This window comes from Gobius niger (assembly GCF_951799975.1).
Source record: "Gobius niger genome assembly, chromosome: 3".
Classification (NCBI taxonomy): Eukaryota; Metazoa; Chordata; class Actinopteri; order Gobiiformes; family Gobiidae; genus Gobius; species Gobius niger.
In genome coordinates this window covers 26,243,839-26,255,146 of record NC_136854.1, presented here as the reverse complement: position 1 = coordinate 26,255,146, position 11,308 = coordinate 26,243,839, and the positions used below count along the sequence as shown (strand labels likewise).

The window sequence follows — 11,308 nt, the reverse complement described above, 5'->3', positions numbered from 1 at the left end:
AGCCCATTTCAAATCTCAAAGTAAGGCTAAGTTTAGATGGTTCCCAAATGCCTAAGTGTTAATGAAACACTTTGTCACAGTCACGTTCCCCCCTCTCATTCAAGCGCCCGTGCTGTTTACAGTCCTTGGTTTATTGACATTTAAAAGATGGCCCCTCTTCCCTCGGAGTGCATCCCTCCCCCTCCCCGCCCTCCTCCCTTGTGGTGCACTTTCTCGGCTCGTCCTGTAGGAACACTCTCTCCTCCCCGCGCACGCCGCTGCAGCCCGCGCTCTTGACACTAGCGGCATGTCTGCGCACTGACACGCACAAGCACGCAGCAGCGCCTCGCAGACTCACACAACTTACAGCTTTCTCTCTCTCCGCACTGAATGAGAACAAGGAGGGTGTCGGGAACACTGCGACAAAGCGCTTTTTGGTTGGAATAAGGACTTGGCGGAACGTCCGGACGAGGTAAAAACACACGGGACGAGCGAGATAGAACTGCGGCTAATGCTACTGAACGGGACGGGGTGGTTTGGTGCACTTTTGATGCGTGCATATGATTACCCATCGCTCTAGGCTTTCTTCGCTGTTATTTTTTTGTGTATCTTAGTAAGTGATGCGTAGGTGTATGACAGAGTTGAGCGCTAGAATATGCTGCACCGGATAAAGTAACGGTGTGGGTTCATGTGAGGCGAATTGGTCCTACTATGCTGGATATTATAATGGGGACACATTCCAGGATATATGTTTTATTTAGGCTACACGTGTATAAACAGGGAATGTAATATTGTCATCATTCTGCAATGTCATATACGGATGAACCAACATTTCATGATTATGTTACATTCTCAACTCTCAACTTCTAAAATCCCAACTGTCCTTGGACCTGATGTCAATGTTGTAAAGAAAAAAAAGAAAAAAAAGAAATCCATTGCCTCAATTTATCACACACAATATTCCCCCCCTTTTGTTCATTCATTTTCACAAGTTATTTTAATGAAGCAGGTGGGCAGTGTCAGCAAAAAAAATAATTAAAAAAAAGCGCTGCAAGGTGGACTGTAGTTGTATATCAAGGGCGCAGGTGCCTTGTCACAGGACAGTGCAGAATCCACACCTAACCCACTTTTAACATGACTATATGAAACTTGCAGCGCTTCGGATCTGTTCATCCCATTCCCGGTGATTTTGATGTTTAAACTTGTCGAATCAGCGCATTTCGTGTGTGGCAAAATGAAACAAACAGAGATTAAATGACATCCTCACTGTTGCGGTCAATGCTTTTGTGTGTTGTCCCCCTTCCGTATAGGTCTGCCCCTGGTAACGTGACCGAAGGCGAAGGAGGAGTGCACAGAACTGCTTCATCATGAATTTTGTAATGAAAGCTGCGATGGGAGGTGAGTGGTCCACCCGGGCTGGAGGTTGATTTAACAGCACTGCAGTGTACGGGATTTAAAGGGGAGCAGCCGTACAACACGCGCATTCACACTGCTGTCGTTGTTCTGTGGACTGAGATAAGCCCGTGCAACAAAGACATTGCCATTTCATCCTTTTTGAGGCGGCAATTCAAGTGCTTTTTGATGTATTGAAGTCTTTAGGGACGACTAAACCGCTGCTGTGCCCAAAGGACGCTATAAAGCAGCATATATCACGCAGACCTTTTAACTTCCAATGAGTATATTGATTTTTTCCATATTAGTTGGAATAATTTGTCGGTTTAAATGCATCCATCGGGTCATTTGGTACTGGTTTTGAGTCAGGAGCAAACCAACGACTCGGGACCACTAGCCAGTGCACCATCCCAAGTCTTGATGAGGTTTGTGTCAGGAAGGGCATCTGCCCTAAATGGGCCAGATGGGTTTCTATGACAACCACAGAACCAAAAAAAAAGCTGAAAAGAAAGGAGATTTACGGCGAGAGAGCCCAGCACAAAGACTTTTGAGCCTTTAAAGCCAGCCGTTATCGTAATCTTTGGCCCTCTAATTAGTGCCTATAATAGCTTTGAAACATATCCTTCTTGCTTCGAGCTCTGGGGCAGAAAAGGAGAGGGAAGTAGTCACATATATCTCCACTAATGCAGCACAGGCACCTGCACACCGGTCTCCCGCATGGACCCCGGATGGAGGAGTCCTTTGCAGTTACACTTGTGCTGTAGTGCTCAAGCAGAGCCCCGTCAGAGCGCCTCATTGGGATGCAGGGGATGGCAGCATTGCTTCGCTCTGCATAGCGGCCGGGGCTCGTGTCTGCGCTGTGAATTCTTAAATCAACTCTCTACCGCATCACACTGCACAACTCAACACAACTGTGGACTTTGGGAATTCATCGGAGAGCGGGGGCGTTTCGTGTTTGTGTGTGCCTGTGTGTGTGTGCGGGAGGCGTAAGCAGCATTGTTTTATCGATAGTGTATACTGGACAAATGGGGGAGAGGGGGATTCATTATGGAGGTAGCATGGGGCCAGGGGAACCTATAGGGCCAGGTTGTTCATCACTAAAAGACAATAAAAAGGAAGAAGTTAATGTATCCACCACAGTAAGATGCTTTTGGTTTGGTGCCTGGAGGACCATTTACACTGGAAAGCCTACAAAATGCTGACAGTACATTGGATTCCTGAAGTGGTGAGAAATATCTATAATTAAAAACGAAAGAATTACCTAAATAATCAATCGCTGAAGTCATCAATCTGGCTGTAAGAAGAAGCTGTCAATAAGCACATCAATATTTTCTCCTGGCTCTGTTTTGGGGCTACAGCAACAAACCAATACAATCCATTTATATTGTTTATTTCAGCAGACATGTAGAATTAGCCTTAAAATCCATGAACAAGCGCTACGATCCAAATTGAAATGGTAGCAGGAGATATGCAGCTTGGTCCAATACGTTTGGGAGTGTGTAGGAACATAATACAAGAAGATTGGGTTTCATCGAGTGGCACTGCCTTTTTGCTGAGTGTCTGCTCGAAAGTGTCCGAATGAGAGAGGAGTGGATGCTGCCAGTGCATTAGCTAATCCTCAAAGGCTTATTAAGTTTCGGACGTTTAAGGGGGACGAAAAAAATGGATAGAGATGTTTACCAGCAATGATTCAGCAGGTCGGCCAGTGGTCTGATGTCGGCCAGTTCTGCAGTGGTCACGCGAGCACTAGGTCACTTCCTGTTTACACACACTTCGAAAGACAAATTGATTTATGATAGCCATTTTAAAGATCTGGCGACTATATGCTTCTTAAAAGGCTTTTACAGTTGTCCATTATTCTTTCCATCTCGCTTCTTCTCTGTCTGGGGTCAGATTGCACAGAGCTACAATCAAATCAAAGATCTAAGACAGGCAACCACTGTCTTTCAAAATATTGCTTTTTGAGCCACAATGGCAATTTATTTTGTATGTATTTGTATTAAAGCAAAAAGCAAAAAAAAAGAGATAATGTGTTTTAGTCAACACAAGACATCAAGCCAGTGCTCTCGAGTCCCAAGTTGAAAAGGTTGCGTCAGAAAGAGCATCTGGTGTAAAACCTTTGCCAAATCAAAATGCAAATCACTGCTCGCTTGGGGGCAACTGATTCACTGAGACAAAATTAGAGAAGAACATTTCTCGAAAGAATAATTTATCCTCAATCAATATAATTATGTAATTTGCTTTTCACAGACGCGCTCGGTCCCCCTCACCTTCTTGACTATGTTAATGGGATGTCGCTATTTAAATAGTTTGCTGCTTTTGTTTCCAACAGACTTTAAATTTCAGGGCCATAAAACTTTCTCCCAGCACTGATTGCTTTTCCTCTTGAAAGCTTTAGCGCTAACTCAGCACTTCCCAATTTTGTAAGCGCTGAAATAGTTTGACAGAAAATGGCATTGTTAAGTGACGCACACCGTATTCTGAAGGTGAGGAGCTCCGTCAAGCTGCACAGGCCCAAGGCGGCAGTAGAACCATGACGGCATCAGCAAAATCAGGCACCAGTCTGTCAGTGAGGACGTCCACACACTTTTAATGAAGCCAGAGCACTTCTACGGAGGCGCTAGCAGGTATTGTTTTGGTGTAAATGCTTTATTTAGTGAGCTATGAAAACCTCAAAGATCTAAGATGAATGCAATCGAATCATTTGAATAGTCACAATGTTCAAATCACATATATTTAGGTATGCTCTGCTATTAACACAATGGTGTCTCTAGCTGTATAAAACCTGCTAACCCTGTAGGTTCACCTTCATGAAAATGTAAATGTTTACCTTTTGAATAATGCAGCCCTATTGGTCCTGGGCTTCAGACCACTGCACTGGTGCACCTAAGGTTTTCACTTATAGGTGTGGCAGAACATTATTAAGGCGCATTACTTTAGAAATACACAAAAGGGTTCTCAAACAAGGCTCAACAGTGAATAAATATGCAGCTTGATATTATTTATGCTGCTTGCTATTTCAACTCATCTCCTATGGCCACTTATTGCACATAATAAAGTGTAATTAGAGTTGCTCACATATAAAGCAGGGATATTAAATATCTCTAAATGCTTAGTTCACTAATAGTGATGAGGATCCGGCTGATGCACTGGTGCAAGAAAAACTAATTTGCTGCACGTACACATTTTTTGCTTGCGTTTACGACCAAATTTGGTGTTCTCTTTAGCCCTGCACAATCGTAAAATCAAGACATTATTGTTGAAAACTTGTTCATACAACGGTGGCTATTGTTTTGTGACAGCTGTGTCTAGTATAGAATTATGGAAAATATGGTTGTTGGATTATCAATAAGCATTCCTTAAAGGGGCTAGATGCAAGTTAGCCATTTTATACTCACTACTGCCACCTCAGGTCATACGTGTAACTGCACCTTCTATATTAAGCTCGTGCATGACGGCACTTCGGACCCGAAAAGACACCTTTTTGAGTGAGCAGGATTTTAAAGGCAGCTGTGGTGAACAGGTCTGGGCTCATTCTACGCCTTAGGACATTGTTGAAACATTGTAGGGGGAGGAAAATACTTAATTTTAACATTTTGAAACTCCGTATAGTCCCTTTAATACAGAATTAATGAAAACAAAATATTGCCTAAATCCTATGGACGTCTAAATCCTTCTAGATCAATATGTAAATCAATGCACACTGGGGCATAAATTGTTTTCTGCAGTGACCCCAGAAGGGAAAAGCTAAAATGAAAGAAGCTGCAATGCTGCTAAGCCTAAAATAGATCATAGTAACAAGCGACTAGTCCCGTGTAAAGCTTTGTGACAGACCCGCAGTGAAACAAAACGTATTCAAATTTTCATGTAGTTCACTGCAGCTCCAACATTGTGTCTTGTCTTTTCAATATTCAACAATACGATAAACGCATTTTGTTCCTTAGCTACAAAAGCACACGATTTTGAGATAAACACTCCATCTTGCTTCATTTTCCGTAAGTGGCTGTAATCTCATTGAAGAGCAGAATAATATGATTGACAAAGTGCCCTGGTCTGCATCGCCTCAATGGACACTGACGGGCCCGAGACAAGCGCAAATCAAATTCACTTCACCGCACGACCTTCAGCTCCTCCTCAAGAGCGAGAGGTTGTAGAGGACATAAATGTTTGACAGTAAGCTTGGAAGAATAAATTATGCAAACCTGAACTCTTGCATCAGATAGAGCTTTGCGTGCAAGAATACAGCCTCAGTAAGAATGCAACAACTTTAATAGGTAAAGGAATAAATCGTATTCTGACAGTAGTCTTGTTAACATTTTCGGAGACAGCAAATCCCCCAGTGCATTGCTAATAAGCTACACAATGTATAACACAGAGCAAAGACTTTTTGTATGAAAAGTCAATTTTAACGTATATTCACACTCATAGCGCTTCTCCGCCTCGCCTGGGAAGTAAACATACATCTTCATCAATGAGCAAAGACACGAGAAGCAAGGTGGGTCAAGTGTCCTGTCAAAGGATACATAAGTGGTTTGTGTCCCCATCCCAGACTGTATTTACGATTCAGAACAAAGGATGGGTGTAAGCACGGTCTAAATCAAGACGGGACCAAATGTTATGTCTTACTCAAGCAAAACCGAACCATAAATCAATACAGGAAATTTGAATCTTACCTAATACCATTTCCCAAGTGGGAACTAGTCCTATCGTCGTTGTTGGTGAAAAGAAGCACCAGCCTTCCCTCTAGTTTGGAAAAGTCTAAAAAATGCTTTGATGACATAATTATTTTTATGCAAGAACACATTTATTGTTTTTTGTTTTTTTTTTCTGTGTAAGCAATGACATGTGTGCTGAATCACTCTCAGACAGTTATGCTGTGTCGGGGCTCTAAATGCTGAAAGTGCAGTCCTGTGTTTTACAGGGACGCACTCCTTTTGTCATCTTGTGAAGCACACTCGGGAAATTGGGCGTCCTACACCCCCCCACCGTAAATCTCCACAGGGCAGAAATAAGTGTCCGTTCAAAACTACAATTGGCCACACTTTCTTTACGTTGCAGGAATAGCATGGTAATCGATAATGGTGATAGTCTGGGAGATAAAAGTGTAATAACACAGCAGTAATGGTAATTATATGGAAAACAGTATTGTCTTGGTAATAGCAGGCAGATTTCTTAAGATTAGCTTCTCAAATTTACTTCTTTCAACGTATTTCTTGATGGCTTTTCGCCGTGTGTCTGTAGACCAGCCCTTGGAATCCATTACTTGGAAGTGTGGTTTTTGAAGTTTCTGAAGTTTGGGGCTGACACAAACATTCCAATATGCTTCTGTACAGATTGCATATTATAAAGTGTAATATGTGTTATTTTTAATGGATCTCTCTAACTTGTATGCGTCTTCCACAAAGTTTTGCTTAGTTCAAACTTCTTCAGAGTTGTTTTGTGTTGAAAATAAAACTTCAGATAGTCCCCATGCACCTTTATGCTTTTGTAATTATACCTTCTCATTTAATCGGCGCTTCTTCTCATCTCCTCTTCCAGTCCTCAGCATTTTGTAGCACTTACTTGGCATTATGCTGATAAGTGGAAACACTAACAGGACCACAGGCTGCTGCAGACTCCAGAGCCATACTCCGTCTTTTGTGGGCTGTTTGCGTATCCCCTCACACGCCCCCCCATCCTCCGCTGCTTCGCTTCATTTTTCTCTGTTGTCATCCCTCGTTCCGTCAGACTGAATTTTATGGATGTGTAGTATCTTCCTCATAATTTGTCACTGTCTTTCATCTCCCCATCCTCCCCTCGTCCTCTGCGTAGCAGCGCTAAGAGGAACTACCATAATTAGACTCACTCTGATCGTTTGGGACAGTTTTGATGGGATCTTTATCACGCTATTTGTTGTATTATTGTCTAAATCTATGTCCGTTTTTTGTGTATGCATCTATGGTTATAATATTTATATGTTATTATAACTCCACACAATCCAATACAGTATTATTTTCCACAACTACTGCTGAAAATGCTGCCTCATGCCTCAAATCTCTCTTTGCACTAGGGTAGCACGATTTAATTGATTTTTGTGGGGTGGATTATTAGATACAGGGCAAGGATCATTAACATTTCACTGAAGACTGAAATATGAATACGCGCAACTCAGAACAAGTTTGCAGAGGTCTAGACTTCAGGGTTTGCAATAAACCAGCTTCACATGGATATTTTGTGTTTTGCAGATAATCTACTGACAAATATAATTGCCATTGCGAGCAGAATTCCGATTTCTGTTTGATTGCTAGTAATTTTCTTGTCACCCCACACATTACACCTGCCTCCAGTTCACAGATATTGATCACCGCAACTTGTGGACAATGCCCAAGAGCTGCAGTTTGGAAGACGCTCCCACTGGGTCGCCATTCGGCTCATATCAAATTCACAAACACGTCAACAACTTTCAGTACAAACTGTTCACTTGCTGCTTAATGTATTCCACCCACAAACAGATGAACAAATAATCTGTCTTGATCATCAATTGTTGGTGGTCATCATAATCAGGGCTGGCGAGTGCAAGAGTAACCCAAAAAGAAGAAAGAAAAGAATGTCCGGTGGGTCCTTTGCTTTAAAAAAAAAAAAACAATAAACACAGCACAGCTCATAGAAACACTTTTCAATAACTGCACACTATTAAGACTATGAAATCATTATTTATATATAATTTACAAACCATTCCTTATCAATCGTTCATAATAAAAGCAGAGATCATGTCATGAGATCAACATCATTGTTCAGATCATGATTATGGTTAGACCCAAAGAGAAAGACAAACAATACATTTGACGAGCGAACACCAAGGCAGGATTAAAACAATAAAAATGGTTGATGATGAGAATGTTCTTAATGTCATTAAGGATGCCCTCCTGCTTGTGGATTCGAAGCGATCTCACGAAGCAAAGCAAACTTGCATTATTTCAGACCGCTAGTGTTATTTTCTCTTTGCATTTCAAGTGTCATGGCTCATGCTTTTGCCTGACATAAAAACAAACAGCGCTGTGTGATGATGTCATCAGGCCGTGCTGCTCAGTTTACTTGTGCAGGTGTGAGGGCAGGCCAGCAGGGGGCAGGTGTGAAACAGAGACCTTTCCTCAATCGAGGCATACGTGGTATCGTTTGTACTTTTATGAAAAATAGTCAGCATAGTTTTTTTATGAATAAATAAATAAAATAAAGATAGACAAATATTCGTTTTAATAATCGTGATTTCAATTATGACTAAAATAATTGTGATTATTATTGTTTTTTTCAATAATTGAGCAGCCCTAGTTATTGATAATTAATACAGCATATGCTCCAAAAAATCTGGTTCTGATGCCGGTATTATAAACAATTTAAATGATAGGTGTACTGGTAGCCCTTCACTTTCATTGTGCTTTCTACTGCGTTTTTCATGTGCAAGTGCTCACATGACCTTTCCTTCAAGGTGGGCCTCCTGATGTGGGCAAGATGCTGGGAGGTGAGGAGAAAGAAGAGGATCCCGACGCAGCCAAGAAAGAGGAGGAGAGGCAGGAGGCGCTGAGGCAGCAGGAGGAGGAGAGGAAGGCCAAATACGCTAAGATGGAGGCTGAGAGAGAGTCCATGAGGCAAGGCATCAGAGACAAGGTACACAAACAACTACAAGAGCTGCAAACAAACAAAGCACAATGAACAACCTCGGCCAAAATTCTAAGAGTGCACGGTCCGAAGTGTTGGCTCATTTTAGTGGATATGAAACATGCCCTGTCTCCGGTATAAAACATCATCAAACCGGCTAAAAATAGGCACACCATTTCAGTTCGCCTCTTGATAATACAGCCTTAGCCTTGAGGAACAAATAACTAATTTAAAAGGTGGGGGATGGTTGCTAACTATCATTTATTATGCTGACCACCCTGATCATCATATTAAGTATGCTTTGAATAGATTTGCATTCATCAGTACAAAGCCATTTGTATTAATACATATGGCCAATCCACAGTGTGGTGCAGTTCATTGTTTATGGGAGAAGAAAACCAACTTTAACTCGGATTCGTGATCGGTATTTCAGGAAATAACTCTGTGCACACTGATTTCATATTGTAGTTCACATAATCTCCACGGTATTTTGAAAAGCCTGAAATAGCACTAATTCCACCCCCCCTTCCCCACTCGCCTCCGCAGTACGGTTTGAAAAAGCGAGAGGTGGCCGAGGCAGAGGCAGCAGCGGCCGCGGAGGAGCCGGCCGCCGGGAGCTTGACTCGACCCAAACAGGCGGTTCCCAAGGGCTGCGGCGACGAGGAGGAGGAGGAGAGCATCATGGACACCGTTGTCAAGTACCTACCCGGCCCGCTGCAGGAAAAAGTCACCGGGTGGCTCAAATGAGTTTTTTATTTGCGTGTTGCGACAGATAACATTATTAGTATGTTCACATCTGTCTAAACGAGGGCCGGCTGTTCGACACTGATCTTCCCCTCTTGGTTTAACAAACTCACAGGTGTTAAAACATTTGAAAATCAGTTAATTATTTTTCTTTATTTAGTCATATTAGAGTCTATTTATTACATAGCACATGATTTAATGACCTTTTTTTTCTTTTTCATGGTTCATATATTTGCAGATTGACAAGAATAATGATATTATTTATTTCATGCACCATATTTGTCTTACCGAGGGGTGGAGACATCAATGTTTCCAAGGGCAGTAACCAATCAGAGATCATTAAAGGGCCATATATGAGACAGAATTGAGCCAGTAGTGTGAATAATAATAACCATTATATTAGGTTAGTCGGGCTAACTCAGGAGCCAGGTAGGTGTTAGCTCAGTGCTAACAGCAAGCGGAGGGGACTAAATACAAGTTGTAGCCTGAGATATTTAAACTCTTTACCCTCTCGATTGCTGCACAGCTACTAAATGCATAAAAATATGATAATTATGCTGTTCACTTGGTTTGTACATAAATATAGCTAATATGCCTCAAGCAGGGCAAACAATCATTTACTATTACATATATACTACTAAATGTGTGTCTAAAATAACAAAAGAAATGTGATAACTTGATAAGCCATATTTTAAAAGTCAAAGTAACCGTTTGTGTTTGGTCGTGTCTGATGTTGTTGAGGTTTTGCACACGCAGTACCCCTTTCTTTGTCGTACTGTATATAGTGTTGTCGGTCCCCCCTTGTACACTGTCTGGAGCCCTCATGTAGTGGTGTGTAGTTTAATAGTACTTTCTACTCCACCTTCAGTGTCTTGCATGCCATGTGTCTTGACATGTCTGTTGTGTGAGTATGTAAAGTCACTCTTTGTCCCAATATCGTTTTGTATCATGCAAAATATAAGGCAATAACGCTTTGAGTTTTTGAGTGTGTTTCCACAGTCGATGTGCGTAGAGGAACAAGGATTAAAATATGTATGCGTATCATATTCATAGAAGTGCAGGGTTTTGTTGGTTAAATAAGGAAGTACACTGCTGCACACAACAGCACAGCCTACTGCTTTCAGCCATAAACTCACAATATCCTCAAAGTTTGTCAAATGCAGAAGGTTCTAATGTAAAAGGGACATGTTAAGATGTAACCTGTGTACTGTATGTAAAGGTTGAGATAGAAGCCTCTTTGTCACACACAATAATAAACAAGATACTGTACACCGGTTGGATAGGAGAGCCACATGTTACAAAATAAAAATGCCACAAGCAATAAAGGGTTACCTTTTGTTTTTGCCTGAGAATCAATAAAGATACAATTTTGTTCACAAAGTATGGCTTTCATTTGTGTGCTTTACTCTGCTTAAGTTTCACACTAAAATATAGGATGTGCAAGTTCAGGATGAAAGGAGATGAAGAGTGGGGAGAGACATTCAGCTAATTGTCTGAGCCAGGCCTCAAACGTTGGGGTTTCTGTCACGTCTCCATCACACAGATTTCTGTAGTTATT

The 11,308-nt window shown here is 41.6% G+C and overlaps 1 protein-coding gene across 1 annotated transcript; it reads left to right on the top strand.

The window, feature by feature from the left end:
* The first annotated feature begins 254 nt into the window (after window positions 1-254).
* On the top strand, window positions 255-11,130 carry cplx2a (complexin 2a). Its single transcript, XM_079552599.1, has 4 exons — window positions 255-451; window positions 1,290-1,377; window positions 8,837-9,015; window positions 9,553-11,130. The coding sequence occupies exons 2-4, from the start codon at window positions 1,347-1,349 to the stop codon at window positions 9,751-9,753; spliced, it is 411 nt and encodes a 136-aa protein (XP_079408725.1). The 5' UTR covers window positions 255-451; window positions 1,290-1,346; the 3' UTR covers window positions 9,754-11,130.
* The last annotated feature ends 178 nt before the right edge of the window (window positions 11,131-11,308 follow it).

Excerpts from the sequence above, each read along its gene's own strand:
- cplx2a (XM_079552599.1), top strand. The coding sequence starts at position 1,347 with ATGAATTTTGTAATGAAAGCTGCGATGGGAG. Across the intron at positions 1,378-8,836 it reads AATGAAAGCTGCGATGGGAG|GTGGGCCTCCTGATGTGGGC; the intron begins GTGAGTGGTCCA and ends CTTTCCTTCAAG. Across the intron at positions 9,016-9,552 it reads GGCAAGGCATCAGAGACAAG|TACGGTTTGAAAAAGCGAGA; the intron begins GTACACAAACAA and ends TCGCCTCCGCAG.